Source organism: Polypterus senegalus, chromosome 5 (assembly GCF_016835505.1).
Source record: "Polypterus senegalus isolate Bchr_013 chromosome 5, ASM1683550v1, whole genome shotgun sequence".
NCBI lineage: Eukaryota > Metazoa > Chordata > Cladistia > Polypteriformes > Polypteridae > Polypterus > Polypterus senegalus.
In genome coordinates this window covers 70,776,448-70,797,852 of record NC_053158.1, presented here as the reverse complement: position 1 = coordinate 70,797,852, position 21,405 = coordinate 70,776,448, and the positions used below count along the sequence as shown (strand labels likewise).

Below are 21,405 nucleotides of genomic sequence, written 5' to 3'. Positions count from 1 at the left end.
ACATGACATTTGACGCACTTCTGAGCAACTACGATAGTGAAGCAAACCCCCGTGTACGACAGAGAGATGTGTGATCGCCGCAGATTTTTGCGAATCTTTTCCCAGCCAGCCTTCTTATCTGGTTGTCTTCCGCAGATTGTCAGCACAGGCAGGTCGAGATTGGCATCTAATTATGAAATTAGTTGTAACAAAAACCTGGAGGCTCATGGAGGCCCCAAGGCTGAATTTGTAAGGTTCTAAAGTATTCATTAATGTTTTCTATCTGCTCGAACAATTTCAGTTACTATAGAGCCGAACGGAATCACAAGGCGCTTTAAAACGCAGAACAGAGTAAAACACCGCGTTTGCTTACTAAAGTGTTTAGCTGTGATTTATACTGATCGATTGAACTAAATCGGGGTCTTCTGGGGAAAATGCCTGCTTTTTTAACGGCTCATATTGTTAAGGTTTAAAAATCTGAACGTGGACATTGGTTGAACGTCGCTTAAACCTTCACATAGAGCTTGCGTACACCACACTTCCTCACGTTTCAGGTCTTTACCCGAAAACATCTGTTAGGGTGGTCTTGTCCATGTTAATACTGACGTAATATTGAATCTAAGATTTGACACCAAGTAGTCATTAAGTTCTTCTGAATAATCTTGCACGAGAGCTTAATATCATTGTACAAAAGCAACGTGCTCAAGTAAATCGGGCAAAAACGATCATTCAAGCCATAAACAGTTGTCATTGCCATCAAGTCGCTCTCCTCATGGCTTCTTTTCCCGTAACGTCTGGAGATCGCGGTGTAATTGTGGGTTACCGAGTACGGCGCTCACTCTGTGCCGACCTGTAGAGGTGGGCGGGGAACTCGGGGGGAGCGCATGCGTCGGAGAGCAGCTTTAGCGTCAGCGACAGAGACCGCAGCGCATGCAGATTTTTCTTTCTGTCACAGAGGAGCTGAAGGAGAGAAGGATCGGATCGGATGTGAGCCGGGAGAAAGAAGAGGACATGGGGCGTGCGGCCATGGATGAAATTGTCTAGATGTATGGCAGCTTATTGTGGACGCGAGGGGACATGGAAAAAACATCGGCACCGCGGCAGGTGTAAGCAATTGGCAGCAGCTGAAAACTGACAATCCTCGTTTGCTGCATGCAGGTCTCACGCTGAGCCTTTACGACTACCAGCTGCAGGAGCGGGAGGGGGCGGCGGAACTCGGTACCTACAAGTTAGTGACTGTACTAAAAGCCAGGACAGCGACGCTAGAGTGAGGTTTCACGTGCACTTCATCTAAAGTGATGCGAGCATACGAGGAGATCCAGGAAGATGCTGCTGCTGTTGTGATCTGCTGCTCCGGGGCTGATCGTTTCTGTCATCCCACTTAACCCCTGTCGCTTTTCACGGATGATGGATAGTGTAAATGGCACCGGTAACGAAATCAAGCCGCAAAACCCGCAGTTGGTCGAGAAAAGGCGCCTGAACCGAGCTCCATCCCCAGCCAGACCCTTTCTGAAGGATCTACACGTCCGCTCCTCCGCCAAGCCTCCTGCCATTCCTCCCCGTTCGCCGAACCTTTCCAGCAAACAGCAACCTGCGGGAGCCTTGGCTACTCAAAGCCGGCTGTCCCGACGCAGTACCCCGGTAGCAAAAGAAAAAACGATTCCCACAAAAAATGTAGCTAAGTGCTCAGTAACTAAGAAGACAGCTAAAGCGACACTACATGCACCAGCGGAGTCAAAATGCGACAGCAAGTCGGGTGAGGCCGGACAGAGTGCTGTGAAAGGCAAAAAGGGAAAAAGGGGCACTACAGACAAGGTTCCGCAGGGACAGATTGCCAGCGGGTGCCCCCGGATCGGCCACACAGACAGCAGCTCGGATCTGTCGGATTCCCCTTCCGAACCGCTGTCCGATGAGCAGAGACTCATTCAGGCGGCTAGCAGCGATGCAGAGTCGGGTTCAGGATCCAGCGAGCGGGACCAGGCTCATTCAGCAAATTTACCTCGTATTACAGAATCCCCAACGCCGGCGCCTTCTGCCACCCAGAGGGAGGGCAGCATCGAGAAAGGGCAACTCAAAGTGGGCAAGAGCGAAGGAAGCCCCGGAGCGTATAGCAGAGGTTCAATACCAACGGAGCTACTCTGCGAGATCGAAGAGCTCCGCTCAGAAAACGACTATCTCAAGGTAATCACGAAGTTACTCTGGTTCATTGTAACGAGTGGTTTGCAGGTCGATCTGTCAGCCAGTAGTTCTTGATTTGTGCGTGGCAAGGTAATACTAAGCTTAGGGAACCGTCTTCACTGCGACACCTAAGCTGTCATGGTACCTACGGGCGAAAGGGGGTATTGTGCACATCTTTGCTGTAAAATAGAAAGATCGCGACTGTTTTCCTTTGGGCTAAGCATTCAGTGAGACCCCGGACAATATTAACTTAAAGGCAGTGCCGCAGTCACCCTCACAAAGTATCACAAAGTTTAATTTGTTTCCACCAACTCTTTTCATATATACATATTTAATAAACAGTGATCACATTCATAGCACACGATGAACGCCTTGTTCTGGCTCCGACCAGTTATTTTTTTCTCAAGTATTTTATGAGAGTGAGTGGATTAGCAGCCACCAGCCCTTAAGTTTTAATACAGCAGATTCTTTATATGAAACATTAGCTGTGCCTCCTTATTATTACTCCGTCATTAATGTATGGATGCTCTTTACAAATTCAGTGCTAATCTTCTTGAAAGTAAACTTAAATTTTATAACGTGAAGACTGATTGATACCATCCTGTGAACTAATGACTGAATTTTGCACAAAAATAAGCCAGCACTATTAGCCATTGCAGACGGGTAACCCATAAAAGTAATGGGTTACCTGAAATGTTATAAAATGACGTAGTAAGGACAGATATTGAGAATTAGCATTGTAGTGCCCTTAACAGAATGGACAGTAGGCTCAAATATTGCATTGTACTGTAGGAAAAGGAATGAATGGAGGCGTACGGTCAAGCCGGTGTGCGTTTATTGAGGGAATGTAGTGTGCCTTCAGTTTGCCAACTGTAATTGATGTCTTTAAACTGACTGGATATGGGTAAGTGTGCTCTGTGCTTGACTGCTGTCCTACCCGGGGTTGTATCCATTGAGACTGATGCTGTTTGGAATGGCATGCAACTCCTGACCTTTTTAATGGAATAAATTCCTAAAGAAATGGTTAGGGCTATTTTCTGTAATTATACAGAGAAATGCCTGCATGCCAGCAAGCCCCCCTAAGTAACAATCTAGTCTACTGGTTGGTGCAGAAAACCAAGCATCCTAAAATGAGTGGGTTACAGGTCAAGGAATGAGCACTGATCAGGCCTTTCAACAGTCAATGAGCAGGCTTGGCATGGAGGCAAGCTGAATGGCTTGCTTAGGCTTTCCCACAGTATAGAATTTGGGCCTGTAGCCTTCCAGGCCAGCTACTTAACCATTAGATGCCATCATTTGAAAAACAAACTCCTAAGTGTTTTCACTTTTTCAAGTGACAAGTGTGTTGCCGCTTTCTGTCGTCATTAATAATAATCTGTGAAGTGCTAACCTTCGCATACCTTGTTTTCCACTTTTAGATTAACAAGCTCTTCCCACCTTCACCTCCAATTTGAATTGTGTATTGATTCTCAGAGGGCTCAGTACTCCTTATTGGGAGACAAGCGCCACATTATGCAAATACCCATTGTGAATAAAGCAGATGGCTCGCTTGTTTTGTGTCCCGGCCTCGTGTATAAGTACTGCCTTAGCCGTCTGCCATGTCGATGATTGTCCATCGCTTTAAGAGCTGTGTAAACAAGACCCCAGATGGCTTAACAAACCAGACAGTCCTGCTCCCCAAAGACACAGGATTATGTCTTCAGGTCCCTGGAGCTGTTTATTTATTCTGACACTTGGATCAATCTATTCAGTTGTTATTCAGTTTTAATATTACCTATTTGTATTGAAAGAGCTGAGCTGAGCAGGACTGGTACCCACCATCAGCTAAACATGTATTGGTAGAAATACAAAGTTCTTTAAAAGAAATAGGTGTTTAGGATGGCCTGAACTCTTCTAATAGCAAAATTAAATGTTCTGAGACGCATGTCATTGAAGGACCCCTTTCAGCTGCCTGTGCGCCACACTTGCTTTCTCTGACAAACCCAGGGTTCAATAGCAACAGCAAATTTCCTAGAGCCATGATCAGCCTTGTCAGTGACTAATTACTGCCCATTAATCTTAATTCTGTTCATCAGCTTGCTTTCAAAAGATGCCATAGTATAAATCTTTTGCCTTGTATTGTGTAATCGTCTGCTTTGTGAATTACCTTGTAATGCTGCTCGCTGTAAAAATGCAGTTTATGGAAAGCAACGATATAGGCTTCAAGAATGAAAATTTATTACAAGTCCGATTGAAAGGAAAGGGGCCAAACCCCAATACAGTTTATGCTTTTAAGTTTGTCGCATTATTACATCAAGGCGGCTTTAACGCCTATACTGCCACGGTTCCATTTTCTGTAGCTCGGCTGACCTTGTTCATGGCCATTAGGGTTTCAGAATAATATTAATATAATAATAATCTGTTTCCACTTCTTCGTAGTGAGTTATTTCAACTGTTTAATTTGAGCTCAGATAATGTCTATCATACCATGTTTCATAACCTGCTTCTAAACAGGATGTCTCTCTTTATTTATTTGTCCATTTTCTCAGCCTAAGTAATCCATCTTCAGGGTTATGGATATCTGAAGACTATCCTAGAAGGAATTAATGATAGCCTGGATACTTTCCATCACAGTGGCACATTCATTCATATGCCCATGCTTCCTCAACCCATGTCTCCAGTTTGCCTTCCGTGCCACATTTTTGGGATTTGGGGTGAATGCCAGAGTACATAGAAGACAAAAAACCCTACATGGGCTTGAAGAAAATGTGCAAACTCCATAGAAGGGGTAGCTAGATTGGGGTTCCACCGTGCTGCCATTTATTTATTAATTAATTAATTTACCAGTAATGGCACACTACATGTTACACTTGATTTGAGCATTCCTAGTTTTCATCCTCTTTCTCTGTACATTTAGCATTCATTTGCTCAGAGGTTGATGCGCTTGCTACTTCCTGAGCAGCTCTTCTTTTCTCCACCCCAGCGGCCCGCTTCTTCTCTTCTTTTGTTGGCATTTTTCGCATTAAAACTGATTAACTCAGTATTTGTATTGCAATTACTTAGTACATTTTCCTTAATTTTTCACTTAAGCAGGCACTTAAGTCTTCAATCGGCTTCAAGAATGATTTAAGATGTGAAGAGGTAGGGGAAGTGACAGCGAAGATGGTAGGGATGAGAACGGCATCTGTACACATGCACCGCATGGCCGCCCTGCTGGCTGCTGCTGAGAGTTGATTTTACAATAAAACAAAATAAGAATAAAAAGAGGAATAACCTTGGAGGTCAATCATCACCCTGAAAGGGGATAGTAGACGTCACGTAGTATATGTACTGAATTTCAGGTCAATAGGTCATATAGTTTGCATGCTACAGGTGATTTAAAATCCTGGACAGACAAACAAACAGCCATAGTAGCGTATTTACAGTATATAAGAAGATTAAATAGTGTGAGTTTGGGTTTTTAGCACATGTTTGAGCAGGGATATGGAGAAGACAATTCCCAATTCACGTTTAACTTTTATTAGTTTTATCTAAGATGTCATCTGTACATCGGAGTATTTAGTTTTACCTGCTCTTACCCGCTGTCCAGGAAATTGTATTTGGCTATGAACTGCCTAAATGGCAGCACCTCAACTTTAGAATCTAATATGAACAGGCCTCAATATGACCAAGCCAACATGCGGACTGGGCACAGTACACATAATAATTACCCTGTGGCTAGCTGTGAGGCAGGGAGACTATATAAACCATTTTCTACATGCATACCTGTTATTTCTGCACACAGATTCTACACTTCTTTGAAACAGGAGCATCATACTGCTGGCTTTTTTTTTCCACAATGTGGTAGGCTCACACAAGTTTCCCTTGGTCGCTTTTTTAAATTTTAGATCTGTCAGTTGGTCCCCCTTAGCTGTAAGAGAAGATCCAAATACTGCTTAGTCCTCCTTTTAATGCTGAAAATCAAAGGTTGTAGCCTTCAAGCTCCAACGCTATGCAGAAAAGTTCAGGTTGCTTATGCGCACATACACCCAGGGGATAAACGGGGACACTGCAGGGCCAATAGGACCAGGCCCAGTGGACAGAAATGTTGTTGTGAATTTGTGCTTTTATGTATAATTTTCTTAACTTTAATATTTTTTTTACATACAATTCCTTGACCCTTAACATATTTATGAAAATAAAGATTTTTAATTATTTACTTATATTGGTCATTTATTTTTTTATTAAGGGTTTTGCCATTTTGGGCAAGGATACACTTGAAGGTTGTTATACAGTATAATGGCACCTGGATGTTGCATTTGGTTACGTCATTGGAGCAGCAATATTAAAGCCTGCTACTCTGTACATTCCCCTCTGAGTTTGACTACTTCTAATAGTACTTAAAATGTTTCCTGTTTCAAATTGCAGTATTTGACTAAAACATGACTGTTTCCTGACTTAAAATTTGCGTCTCTTAGGTTTCTATCCTGGTTTTGATAACACTCACTTCTTGACTTCGGATTGATCCTTTGACCTGTTTCGATTTCCCATGGTCTGCCGTTTTTACCTCTTATAAAACATCACATTATCAAAGACCCAGTTGAAGTAATGACTATCACATCCATGTTGGCTGACAAACTGGGAGGTCGACTCAAGCGAACAGTTAAAAGTGATACGTGGATATTTTCAATTCATTTTTTTTCTGTCTCTTGGCGTGGATGCAGCAGTAATAAAATGAAAGAGCTTTGAAGCATACCAGTACTTGCATGGCGGAAAAGTAGATCAAGTTGTTCTACACAAAGAAAATGGCATGGATGGGTAGGCTGTGGAAGGCAGACTTAGAGCCAACAAGGAAGATAAAAGGGGAATCAAATGGGTGCTCTTCCATTTTGTTTAGGGGCTGTGGACGTGACTGGTTGTTTTTGGATTGCTGAAGTAAGGCCATGTTAATTTTTTTTTTTTTTTTATTATTTATTAAGCCATTTTTATTTTTTACATTTGTCTAAATACTATGCGGGTTGGCTAGTATGATATATTTAACTGACATTTTTTATCATAACAACCAACGATTTATACAGGAAAATAATGACTATTAACAAGGTTGCCCAAACTTTTGCATCCCACTGTAAGTGTGGGTAGTTAGTGAAAACTATACAAAGTAAAATGTTGCAGCCATAATCCTTGGTTTGATAAGAAACTTGATAAGTCTAAGGTAAGAGAGGTGAAACTTGATCTAATCCATGTGTTTTCTTTGCTGGTTATTTAATTGATTTGTTTTTTTTTTTTTTTTTGAAATTGGCAAAAACTGTTAGGCTGATTTGAAAACGAATTTTAACCTGTGTGGTGGTAGTGTGAACGACTCTGCCAACAGATGATTGCTGAACATTGTGAAGTTCCATACATCAGTCCTGTCGAAGGTACATGATTAGTTTAAATGGAGTCTGTCTGTGAGTCTGCTTTCTAATCCTAACCCGCCATTTTCTTTGCCGTAAGCCTTCAACAAAAATGTGGTAGTTAAGGCTTAGGAAGTGCTGAATGGTACGACTGCCAATAAACCGTTCTTTCATAGTATGTGCCATAATGTTAGGGTTACACTCGAATTTGATGATGTTGTGGTATGTAATCGCCCAGACAAGTGAATGCTGGTGGACACTTTTGTCCGCTGCCAGCGAACTTGTCACTAGTGATTGCTGTATCTGACATTGTTCATTTCCAGTGTGTGTGTTTTTTGAGCAAGTACCACTTTAGGAAACATACCTGAATAGAGCTCAGAAGGCATGAGCCATTATTAGCTTTTTCAAGCATTTAATTGTCATAGAAGCATCTGACACATTCTGGTAGTGGTATAAGGAAGGTTCTTTGGTTTTCTCTGACAATGCTGTAATGGAGGTTTTATTACACTACGTGCATACAGTAGGCCCGAGAAATGCTTGTGAATACAGGATTTAGCTTATGTGCTAAAGTCCTAAGAATGCAGGATTAAACACATCCGGGCCTGTTGCTTTAAGGATGCTTTCTGTCTTAAGCATCCTGCATACACCGTGTTTGTTTGAATTATAGCACAACACCGTGATAAGTTGGGTGCCATGGTGTAAAATGTAGTGATTTTCACTGGCATTCATCTTTTAGCAGTACGGCTGGAAATATGCATCATGAATCTGTGTTTTCAAATTTATGAGTCTAGATGTTTGACTGTAGTAGCACCCACCAAGTCTTAATTAGGACAGTCATTTGTCTGTGATCGGCACCATAAAGGCTCGTTACCATTGACTGACTAGGCATTGTTTTGACTTGAGTGTATTTGATGTTTGAGTTGTTGAGTTATTTATGTGAAGAACACAGTGAGAACAGTTAGAAGTGGAAGTAGGACTAAGATATGCAGACATGTACAGTTATCCCGTGTAATTCACAGGGGGTCCTGCAGAAATCCACAAGTGCATTATGGTCCCATTGTTTCTTTGTGTTCTAAATTTATTGCACTTAATAAGATGCAAAAAGTTGCAAGAAATGTGAGGTAAAAGACCTCGGTGCAAGCAAATCACGTGAGTGAGGCTGATTGTTGACCCAAACATGCATGGCATCCCCCTGACAAAGTGCTTAGTTCAGCAGTTCTTCAGTGAACTTTATACAAAATTGTGCTTATTATAATAAATTTGTGTGCGCATTTATGGTAATAAATTAAAAAAATATTTAATATTACATATACAAAAAAAAAAAAATCCAACAAAACCCCTAGCACAAAATGATAACCGATAAACACGACAGTCCAGTTTTTCAGATGCAGATGATAGTGGTGTAGTTATGAAATGAAACCTCCTAGAACAGCCTCCTAAAAGTTATGTAAAGTTTTGCTGAAGTTGGGAGTGCTCCCAAGACGTTTTTAAATCCAGATGAAATCACAGAAACAAGCGGGCACAGGACAAGAACATAAATCCAGAGGAGACTGTAATCCGATGAGTGTAATTGTAATGAAATTGTGCAGTAAAGTGTTGAAACAAGAAAGATAACACAGATTGCAATCCTGTTGGCTTCCTATAGCTCACTTTTAAAACTAGCACTCTCCTCTTTCACCCAGCAGCCCTTGCAGCAGCTGCCACAGTTGCCCAGTGACGCAGTACTCCGGAGGTTGCTGAGATTTTCAGCCTATTTAAGTAGGGCTGCTACAGCATCATCTGCGGTTTTCTGCTAAAAAAAGACTGCAAAATAATTTCCATTTAATTACGAATGACAAACCCGCGTGTCGGTGGACCCACAAATCGTAAACCCGTGAATCGCAAGGACTGATCTGTCTTTGTATCCAAACCATGTTTTGGTTGGCTACTCTAAATTTGCCTCTTCTGTGTGTGTGAAGGTGCCACATGATGGAGTGCCCCAGAAAACTGCCTGCCTTCTGCCCAGTGCTTCCAAGAAAGGCTGAATTGAATTCCCCAGGAATCCTGCTTTGAATTAAGTAGATCTGAGATTATTTAGTTAGGTGTACAATTTGTGAAAGTTTTATACTGTACTTTTAAAATGTAATACATTTTATGATCCATTTAGTCTAAATACGTGGACTCCACTTTGAATGTATAAGTTTTTCAAACTGGGGAGTGTGACTGGCCTGTCCATTGTTTTTCCACTATTGCACTGTCCTGGTCACTGTTCCACTATAATATGATTATAATTTTATATTGCAGTTTATTAATAAAAATTATCTTGTAATAATATTGGGCTTACTTAAAGCATTCTGAATATACATCATTATGATTAAATGTTAAAGAATGCTTATCTCTTTATTAGAAAAAGTGCAAGAGAGAGAAGTTAAATGTGACGACTGCAGTGCTAACTACGTATGGCAGAGTCAGTCGGCCTCATGTAAAGTGCAACTTAGCCTGATAAACATTCATTGTGGCTGAGGAGCTGATTTTGCCTGCTGCTGTCGTCTCTGCCTGATACTTTGAAGACTGTCACATTGTCAGATACCTCAGTTTGTCATTGAATTAATGACATGGCTAGTGCTACAGTGGGTAAGATGGTTGAAAAGTTAAAGCAGTGGTTCATAAACTCTGACCAGGGGACTCCATGTGGCTGAAGGTTTTTTGTTCTAATCAGTGAGTCATTTTTATTTCTAAATGATCTCCATTAATTTGATGGTCTTTGTTCTATTCTTTTACTTTACACTTAGAAAACCACAGGAGTGTGATGTTTACATATATGAGACATTTAGAACGTTTTGTATTTGTGCTAAACCGTTAAATGCTTAACTCCTCTCTTTTTTTTGTTTTATCTATTAATTTTTAGACTTTTTTGTGTAGTTTATTTCCTTAATCGTGTCCTTGTAATGATTATTTTTGAGTAGAGCAGATATCCATGCAAATTACACTGAATGGTGAAAGGCTGCAACTGCTTCAGCATCAGACCCTCTTTAGTAAATAATGGATTAAATAAGTAGAAGAAACATCCCAAAGATGTTAAAAAGGAAACAAAAACTCAATTATTCACATATAACATGCATAAATTGCTTTGTACATTCCACTAAAAATTTACCAAGGGTAGTTTTGTAATTTTGAAGCCCATGACCCAAAAGTTGGTCACAAACAAAATGGTTGGTCACAACCCAGTGCTTGAGTAACACTAATCTATAGGTCCTTATTGCCATTTTAAAATAGTCCCATTCAGTAGGTGGTCACATTTGCAAGAATACATACTTGAGAGAAATCCATACGTTTGCAAGGTTACAATACCCCAAAAAGTTTTAAAAGTTTTAGAAAGAATTTGCTTATGACATTCCAGCATGGGATGTACCGATTCAACTGATACTGTTGTAAGAGACCAGTGTTAAAAGAAAATATAACGGAGCTGCTTGTCAAGTTCGCCTGCACGTTGAGGGACCCTTGCTGCTCCCTCTATAAAGCCTTGTTAAAATGGCATGGAGGGGAAAGAATGCAGCACAGATTTGACAGAACTAGTTGATGGTGAGCTGAGTTGATGAGCTGGTGGTAGCAGAGTTAATGATGCTAAGATTTGCATTGGGTCTGACAAGGATGGATAGGATTAGAAACACGGACATTAGAGGGTCAGCTCAAGTTGGACGGTTGGGAGACAAAGTCAGAGAGGCAAGATTCCGTTAGTTTGGACATGTGCAAAGGAGAGATGCTGGGTATACTGGGAGAAGGATGTTAAGGATAGAGCTGCCAGAGAAGAGAAAAAGAGGAAGGCCTAAGCAAAGGTTTATGGATGTGGTGAGAGAGGACATGCAGGTCATTGGTGTAACCGAACAAGATGCAGAGGACAGAAAGATATTGAGAAGATAATCTGCTGTGGCAACCCCTAACGGGAGCAGTCTAAAGAAGAAGACAACTCTGGGGTACATGTGTATATGTACTGTAAATTCAGCCAGCTGTTAGTCTTGCACTTTACTTATGAGCCCTGAACACAGCTTTTCAGGAATCACCTTCTCTTATCAATGCTGCTTGTTCTAGTTTAACTGTTGGAATGGAGGTTGATGGTCACCTCTGAAACGTCTTTTTATTTATTTATTTATTTTTTTGAAAGCATGGTACCAAAATTTATTGAGATCTATTAGGATTAATCTTTTATCAACGTTGAATGAAATCTCTGTTAGATATGTACCTGAAGCATTTACAAAGCCTTTTTAGAAACAACATAGTGTCTATAACCAAAAACAGTTATGGAATTTGCTGTAATATTTTTTTGAAATGTAAGTGTGAAACTGGGGAGAGCTTCAGAAAGAAGAAGCAAGTAATTAAGAAAACAATTGAATGCTTGTCACCTCCTCATTTCAACATGGTTGACATACCCAACAGAGCTGAGAAAACTTATTGCTGAATGGAGTGTGAATACAATGAAATGTTTAAACAATATTTATGGCCAAACTGTGCAGTAATTGTGGTGTGCACTACAGCATTGTTTATTAAGTTTGAAAACAAGGAAATATTTTGATGACCTGCTATGGATGATAATCCTTCTCTTCACCATTATGAGGATGTTCATTGAATTACTAAGAGTAAATCGCGTGTGTCGAGAGGGTTTGGGGATATCATTATCTTCTCTTGAAGGCATCAAGGATGACATCTGCATTTTTCTTTAATTTATTTTATAGCATTCAGGTTTCTGTGCTAAAGTGAGGAGCTGAGCAATATGGGTGGACCTTGTAGTTGAACCACTGCTTCTCTGGACTGAGAAGAGCCAGTCGAGTTGGTTTAGACATGGCCTTAAAGGATCACTTTCTCATTGAATCTTTTTTAATTTTTTGAAATCTTCCATCTTAATAAAAGCACACGTTTCTGTGTGTTTGTCTAAGTATCTGTGTATTTATCTGGTTGATAGGGCTAGGAAAAAAAAAATGTAAAAATAGGCAAAAAATTTAGAAGAGGGGTCAGAAAAAAATCAAAGGTGATAATTGAAATAACAGGGAGGGGTCTTAAAAATAAGAAAATCAATCTTATCGGGCTATTCTGTTGTCCGAAGTTTCATGCTGGCAACAACAAGGTGGTAGTGACTTCCTTGCACCCACTCGGGTCATGTGAACGAGGTTCATAGCTAAATTGCTAATGACTGAAAGCTTTGTGTAATGGGCAATGGATAAGTGAAAATAACGATGAATCATGTACGTTAGGAAAGCAAGGCCTCGGCACGAGCAGAGTTGCTATCGCTGAACAGGCCAGCCTGGTATTTTTTCCAGGAAAACTCTTCAACTATAAGAGTGGTGTATTTGGTGAGTGGAAAAAATGGGCAGTTCTGTCTGAAAGTGTAAAGGCTGCAACAATGGAAAGGGATTGGCTGTGTAATATTATAAAAGACAAAAAGCACAATCCATATATCAACTAAAAACACATGAGGTCTACTTTAATTAGCTAGGTTTCAACCTGTGATGGGTGGCACGGCTACTGCATTTATAAAGCAGTCTGTTCCACAGAGGGATCATTGTTAACATCGCATGTTTAACATTGTTTTATATAACATTATTTATTTATTTTGCAATCTTCCTTAATAATTCACAGGTTTGTTGTTTCTTTGCATTGCAAACCGATGCTGTCATTCAGATCGCATTATGATTTGGTAATTTTATTCTGCAGCCTTTTGATATTAAGGCTGACTGTTAGTGCATTTAAAAGGTGTCTTTTTAGCCAGTTTGTCTAAGAAGTGTTCTTTGGTATAAAATAAAATGGCAATATGGTTAGGAATTTTTAAATATCCATTATTTCTTAGAGCAAGGTAAAATATACTTTCATTATTCAAACGTACTGTTATTATTAGCTTTCACATGAGACGTATTGATTGATCTATATTCACTTATTTATTACGTATACATTTTCCCCATGCAATGCCTGAGGGTAACTAGGAGCATTTCCCATGATTCAAAGAGTCTTCCTATCTCAGTGAACATTTTAGGAAGAGCCATTAACCCTAGCATGGCTGTCTTTGGACTGTGTGATTAAGTGTCTGTTATTGCACATTGTCTTGAAGGGGCTATATACAAGAAATATTGAATATCTTATTGTAGAATTAACTGTGCTACCCACTTAAGGAGAGATAGGAGAGGTTGGGAGCAAAGACGGGTTTAGATCTAAGTAATCAATATTGACTTCCGCATATTCAGTGTAAATGTTTGCAGTGCACCATCTATTGGAATGTATTTTGTAACCCATATAGTAATACAATGCATTGCATTTTGCATTCCAACAAATGGTGCATCACAATTATTAGCACTGCTTTTCCCATGCCAAGTGGCATATAACAGATCTGACAACTGGATAGACCCACAGATACACAGACACTTTTTTCTTTTTGTTGAGGTGGATGTTTAATATTATTGTTCACACTGTGATGGGAGTGTACTCTGTCCAGGTGCCTTGTGCCTATTGCTTGTTGGGATAGGCTCCAGCTTCCTTAGGACTCTGCCTTGCCTTTAGAGAGTGAATTTATGTACAAAATAATGTATTGAAGAACTGAGGCAGTGTGTTGTATTAGACAGGTAATGTGGGATAGTGGTTACGACTTTGCAGTTGGGGAAACAAATCCAGCTTTCTGGCACTGTGTGACACTGAGCAAGTTGCTTCACTTGCCTATGCTGCAATTGGAAAAACAAAACAAATGTAACCAATTGTATCGCAAATGCTGTAAATCGCCTTGGATTGCAAAAATAAATAAATTGGTGAGTGATTTAAAATGATCTGAAAACAATGCAAAAACTTGTTTATTGGGCCTAGTGGCTGTGTGCATAGGCTTGCCTGGCTTCCCTTTCATGCCGAAATATGAGTAATATGAGTTACTGTAGCAATAGGCTCCATGTTGTCGTGACCTTTTATAGACCAAGGCTGAGTGAACGACTATCTAATTAGAAAGCAAGTCAACAAGGTTCAGAATAAAAATATTTTATATTTCATAAATATGGATTTGTTTAGAAGATCATCCAGATCCCTAGAGCTTGTAGCTGAAAGAGAAATTTTAGTGTTGTGTGTTTTTTTTATTTAAATAATAGACAAAAGAAAATGAAATTATTTAGTACAATTTTAAAAAAGAAAGATGTTAATTTAAATACAATATACTATAATATAATAAAATTCATTTGTACATCACACTTTATTGATAACTGCCTAAATACTAGAGGTACAAATTACCATATATTTATCTTGTAATGCATGATTAGCACTGGCCAAAGAAATTCAAGGGAAAGTCAACCAATTGGAAGCAATCAAGGGATGTATTGCAGTAAATAAAAGCAGTACAATATCGCCAGATCGCCCAAAAAAGGTGCCTAGGACACACCGTTGAAGTTGACAATTAAGCATCACAAAACCTCAGATGGGTGGCATCCATTTTTTTGTGACTGGCAAGCTATGTGTAAAATGCTGAAACCAAAGGGGCCTTGGAGCAGGCAGTTGGTGAAAGATGTCAAGGAAACAATTAAAGAATGTGCTGAGCATAGACAATGCTTGAAATAATTGATTTCATGCTTTGTTATTGGAGGTGAGCAGAATGCCATTCGGCGTCCGAGAGGCCTGGTCCCTGAAGACTCTGTAACAGCTGATTGTGACCAGATGCATGAATAGAAACAATAGATGGTGCACAATACTATTCCGCCAGCCAGCTGTGTTCCCACAATTTATTTGGTTTAAAAGAAAGCTGTGCTGAATGTGATAGGCAATAGCATTCTGCTTGTATTCAGAGAGGGCTTCTTCAGATAGCTCGATAACCCATGTTTCAACCAGCATGCTTGTTTGGCTGCAAACTAAAGTGGGCATTGTGGGTCTCCTCAAAGGGCGGAAGTAGCCCAGAATCTACTGTACCTCTTCTAACTGGTGGCATGCTCAGATCTATAATGGTGTTTTATCTCAGAAGTGTTAGGTGCTCAAAGTGGAGGAAATTTAGGAAGTGGTTTAAGTTAGAAGATGCATTTTTGTCATAACCACTTCCACTCTGGTTTTGTGAAGAATTTTCTTAATGGTGTCTGAACAAATATCTTTAACAAAGTAAATGTGGGGTTAATTTAGTAAAAATAAATAAATAAAAGCAGGTGTTTCTCATACCTGCATTATCAAATTTGGGGTTACCCACACTGGCCATTGCAGGGCCCAGTCACACACTCTTTTGATACTTTCTTATACTAAAACAATTTAGACCAAATGCACACATTTTTGGGATGTAGCAGGAAACCCGTGTAGCTGTGGAAAGCTTATGGAGATATGGGGAGAGCATGCAAACTTCTCAAATGCAGGGTCTGGGCTGGTAGTAAGACCACTAAATACTGCACCACTGGACAGCCTTGTCTTTACGTGCCCAAAATAATAAACACATTAAATTAAACATCATCTTAGATTTCTATTGAATAACCCTTTTCAGTCTTTTAATTTAAACAACTTACAAAGTGACACAGAAAACTGAAACTTGTATACTTACAGGGAAGATGGCTTCAAATGTTCATTCCAATCTTGGACTCTGTTATGATTCATGTATAGTGAATACTTGTCTGAACAAACCACCAGACAAGCTTATGAGATTTACTTTGCTAATTGTCTAAATTTCTCTAAAATATATTTGCAATGAACATGTTAAAAATACTGCAGTGGGCTGGCGCCCTGCCCGGGGTTTGTTTCCTGCCTTGCACCCTGTGTTGGCTGGGATTGGCTCCAGCAGACCCCCGTGACCCTGCAGTTAGGATATAGCGGGTTGGATTATGGATGGGTGTTAAAAATAAATAAATAAGAACTGTCACTTAATGAAAATGAATGCTCCATTCAGAATCTGGAGGGATGCGGGCGGTGGTTTTATTCTATTTTTTTTTTATTATTATTATTTTGCTTTTAATATGTAAAATTTTTACATTTTTTCATTACCTGTCCGTGTCCAAAGTGTTGTGCAGTGATACTGTAATCAACAAGACTTGCAAAAATCTGTCATTGCCAAGCCACAACAGATATCACAGCTGCCATGTTGTTGTTTTCTTTCTATGAACTTTGTTTATTTTAGTTTAGGTAGTCCTCTGAATTTTGCAAGTAAAATCTCTAGAAATATAAACAAAATAATCCGTTTTATGGATTTGATATGAGCATTCCTTTGTCTGCAAGTCTGAGCTCCCAGTTTTGGTTTTGCTGTTGGATTATGTTGTATATAACCAGTGTGCAAAATATCCTCTAGTAATCGGAGGTGTTCTGTTAGTGATCAAATGTTAGCTGATCAATGAAATGTTAACCTCGTACCAAATAATAGCTACGGAGAATGCTAGCAGTTCGGTTATACAAACTCTGCAAACGTCTGAGCTGCATCACACAACACAACACCTTTTTGTGACGCATACACTTTTTCGAGTGAGGATGGAAAAACTGCAGCACGCTCAGCTCTGATCCATTTCCTCTTAAAGCCAACTGCTTTTAAAGTGCATGCTGATCTAGACTTTCCCCCATCATCTCCTACATACGCTCAGACTGCTGTGAATTGAAATCCCCTCAATAGCAATGCTATAGGTTTTTTGCCGTAATGGATGCAACATTCTGTTTCGACTCTACACTCTCTCGTCTTATCCAGGAGCCTCTTGAACCTGTAACTGTCAATAGTTATGTACTGAGATGAGCCAGGCAAATAACGACACATACATTCAGCAAGTGGTTGGTGCATAAGTGCCAGTGCTTTTATTAAAACTCCAACAAATTAAAGTTCAAATGGTGCAGTGATTCAATGAGTCAATCCACAAATAAATAAATAATCCATAAAAAACGATGACAGTCTGTGAGTTAAAGTCCAAGTAAAACCATACACAGTCATCGGGTCCTTTCTGTTCCTTCTCTGATCCCAGACACGCATAGCACAACTCCCACTCCCTCTCCCCGGCTCATCCATAACTCACTCAGCCGCTGGAGACTCCACCAACCGTGGTCCTCACCAATGACCGCCCCCTTGGCTGCCTCAATTGGTGTCGTCCAGACCGCTCGGGTTGGTTGTCCTGCTGTCGTCTTTCTCTTTCCCTGGCAAACCTCAGATCCCTGGGGAGAACTCTGCCGCGATTGCACCCGCTCCTCTAAGAATAATCAGCAGGCGCAACGTGTCCCTAGAGCGCCGATCCTTTGTTTTTCATTGGGGCTAATGACTGTGCTGCCTTTCATTCGCTAACAGGCTGGCTCGTCCTGCTTCACCACCCGATGCTGCTCTCATGGCACTCAGTTTCTCTCTGATCTTTTTTGTTTCCATTGTGTTTCTTTTTCTTCTGAACTTTTTCCTATCTATCGTGCCAGGCACCTTTTTATATGGCATGATTTGGTGCCGGTGTTATAATCTGCCCCCTCCGAGGTCTGAATGAGGCACCTGACTGATCAGCTTGCATTTGCATGTGAGTGCACGTTCAGCCATGCACCTCAACCAACCCTGGAGCGAAGCGGGCTCGCGTGCACCGGCACCTGATCAGAGCCTGCATGTTGTGGGTCACGATTACTTATTTACTTATACTGCACCTTGCCATGGACCTCTCATCATGGATTTCTTTGATCAACAATAATAAACAGTAACACCATACCCTAAGAGCCTAACGACTTCACATTCCTCTTTTTATGGACCACAATAAACAAGAAATACAAATAGGTAACAAGACGTACCTAACTTGAACACTGTTAGTATCCTGGTATTGGCGAATACCATCACACTCTTCATTATCATTGAAGTGATACTCCATGCAGCCAAGTCCTTAGTCCTGCATGGGTTTTTTGATTTATTTATTTTGTATGAAAACTCCTGCCCTCTTTCTCAAATTCTCCACATTTAAAGGATGTACTGTACTTCTCCTCCTTGCCAGTTGACGGTCTAGCCCTGTCCAATCTCTGAAGAGCTTTCTGCACTTTGCTACACTATTTTTCTGTATACTCTGTAATGGGCAGCAAGTCATTTATAATATTATAAAAGGTTTGCTTTCAGGGACTCCCAAGAATTTTGGTTGTTAGGCTTCATGGGATTGACAGGTTAATTATGGACCCGCTGTATTTTCCGACTTGAATGTAACCCTTGGAAAGTAAATAGACTGAAAATGTGGTGATGTTAGGTGTTTTCAGTATCTGCCATGACATTTTGAAATAAAACCAGTGTGGGCGCTAGGTGAAACCCACCAGACAGACGTGCAAGACACACTTGTAAAAGCACCAAGTATTCATTTTAAAATTTTTCTTAAGTAAAGTGCACAAAGCACCACACTCGCCACAATTCACAAATATCCAATAATCCAATCCTCCACTCCCAGCAGTTCCATCAAACACCCTTCCATCTCCCGCTCAGCTTGCAGGGTCGCAAACAGTCCTTTATATATTCCTTGACCCGGAAGTGCTCCTCCTCTTCTTCCGGGTCAAGTGCCACATCACCGGTCCTCAATTAGCCCAGAAGTAGTGTAGGCTTCCGTCCTCGTGACTCCGAAGTACTTCCGGGTTGTAAGAAAAGTAGGAGTCTCCGGGTCCTTTATGAGCTCCCCCTGGCGGCACCCATGGCACCCTACAGGGCTGAGAAAATGGACTCCATGTCCCATTATGCCCTGAGGGAAACCAGGGTACAGTTACCATCCAGGGGAGCTGCCACCTAGCGTCCTGGGGGAGGCAGTGTCCTGGAAAGGCTGCCCTTCTATACTCTTCTAGTTCTGGGACGTCCAGGCTGAATTGAGCTGCCGGCCGTCTATCACAACAGTTAGATTAAGACAGCTCTTCTAGTATCCTGATTTATGGGAAAGAATAGACAAAAAAAAAATCAACAAAACTCTGTTATATAGAAGCTAAATATGGAAATCTGAGGATGAGTTGATCGATGCCAAAGCAATCTTTGCCATCAATTATAAAAATGTATGAGGCATCAATATGTAAATATTGATTTTTATGAGATCAGTAGGCCTACTAGAAATGCAATGTTAATGTCTTTGTTTCTTCAGACACACAATGACTATTTATTAAATTTGAAATGTAACAAATTTGAAATGTTATTTTTTACTTTGAGATAGCAAGAGCTGAGAAATGTTGCCTGTGAATCGGATATGGGCTGCATCTGGGTTTAAATTGCTATTTGACATGGTAGTGCTATAATTCCTTTTTTAAACTTGCATGGACTACACTGTCTTACGGCAAAAAAATAAGCATTGCCTGGCATTTGTTCACATCATCGGAAATAATTAAGGCATATTGTTAAATTTGTGCTCATTATCTTGACAATACCAGCAACCTCCTCAAACACACAACGGGCAGTCATCCACAGAGATGAAGGAAATGTGGTCAGTTCCTTGTCCTGGCAGAGTCTGGGAATTTAAAAGGAAACGTTCAGAAAAGGAAGACAATAGTCACTTTATCGATTTGTGAACGCTGTTTCCAGATTTTTTATATTGAAGCAATGCAGTCTGAGAGTATATCAATGTTACTCTTGCATAAACATTAGGGCATTTATTAGAGTGAGTGGAATGCTTAAAATTACTTGAAATTACATGAAATGTACAGTAGTAACTTAATGTCTGCTTGTACTAATTAGTAAATGATGAAGACTTTAAGTTTCCCCCAGGATGGTTCTGTTTTTAACAGTGACTTAGTATTCATTACATTGTTAAAAAATATACGCTCTGCTTTCTTATTAACCCTTTGTACACTAATAGCTGGATCAAAGTAATCTAAAGTACTTTTAGCCAACAAATTGTTCAACAGAAGTGTATCGAGAAACACTACTGGGGCTCCTTGATACCGACAGCAATGCATCTTTAAAGTGCCTCACTGTGACTGCTCTATTTTTCTTTAGCCAAGTCAGATATTTTTTCTTTTCTTGTTTTTTAATTAATGTGTGTGTTTGATGTATTTTTTGTTGTTATTTTTATTATACTATTTCTTGAGTTTCTTTAAAGGCTAAATTTCCCTCTTGGGACAAAATAGTTCGTTCTATCTATCTATCTATCTATCTATCTATCTATCTATCTATCTATCTATCTATCTATCTATCTATCTATCTATCTATCTATCTATCTATCTATCTATCTATCTATCTATCTATCTATCTATCTATCTATCTATCTATCTATCTATCTATCTATCTATCTATCTATCTATCTATCTATCTATCTATCTATCTATCTATCGATTGATAGATCAATGCTGGTTAGTTGTGCTGCCCCAAGCCTTGGAGACCACTGGCTGTCTCCTTTGTCTGGTCACCAGCTGTGTGGAACTTACAGCTTTTCCCCATTTGCATGTGTTTCCAATGAATACTCAAGTTAGTTCCAGCTTTTTGGCTGTTCTTTATGCAAAGTTTCCTGCTCCACCGAGAGAACGGTAATAGACAAAGTGGTCAAGTAAATCAGTAAAAGTGTGTTTGCAGTTAATTGGGTCGAGTTAGTAATATTTAGCTTTATTATGAGGCACAGTGTTTAATGTTGCTACCTCTTGACTCTAGGAATGTTTGTTCAATTGTAGGCTGGTGACCATATATACTGTATGGAGTCACCAGATGTACATGTTAGGGTAAATGGGATATCTAAGTAAGCCTAGTATGGATCAGTGCATTTGTCCTGTGGTGAATTTGATTCCCCTTTAAGGTGGTCTCCCTTATCATGTCATTCTCTTAGAGGAAATTCCAACTTTCTGCATTGTAAAACGTTAGTCCAGAAAATGCATGAATTAAATTGGGGGTTTGGTTGACTTTGCCTCGTTTTTTGTAGTGCAAATGTCTCTAAACCGAAGCAAGTTTTAGTACATTTAACATGCATCACAGGAAAAGTAATGGAGTTATTTTGGATAAGATTGAGCAACAGCTGCCAAGGACAGGAGTTATTCTGAACAGTCAGCATGAGTT

The 21,405-nt window shown here is 40.1% G+C and overlaps 1 protein-coding gene across 5 annotated transcripts in view; it reads left to right on the top strand.

The window, feature by feature from the left end:
• The first annotated feature begins 890 nt into the window (after positions 1–890).
• The window catches only part of LOC120530354 (microtubule cross-linking factor 1), a 243,001-nt gene continuing 222,486 nt past the window's right edge, over positions 891–21,405 (top strand). For 3 of the 5 annotated variants that reach the window (XM_039754783.1, XM_039754786.1, XM_039754782.1), the window contains exon 1: positions 893–2,160. In XM_039754783.1, coding sequence (XP_039610717.1) covers positions 1,384–2,160 — 777 coding nt within the window. In that variant the 5' untranslated portion in view covers positions 893–1,383. Of the gene's footprint in view, positions 2,161–21,405 lie in introns of all 5 variants that reach the window. The other 2 variants (XM_039754785.1, XM_039754784.1) reach the window with 2 other exon arrangements.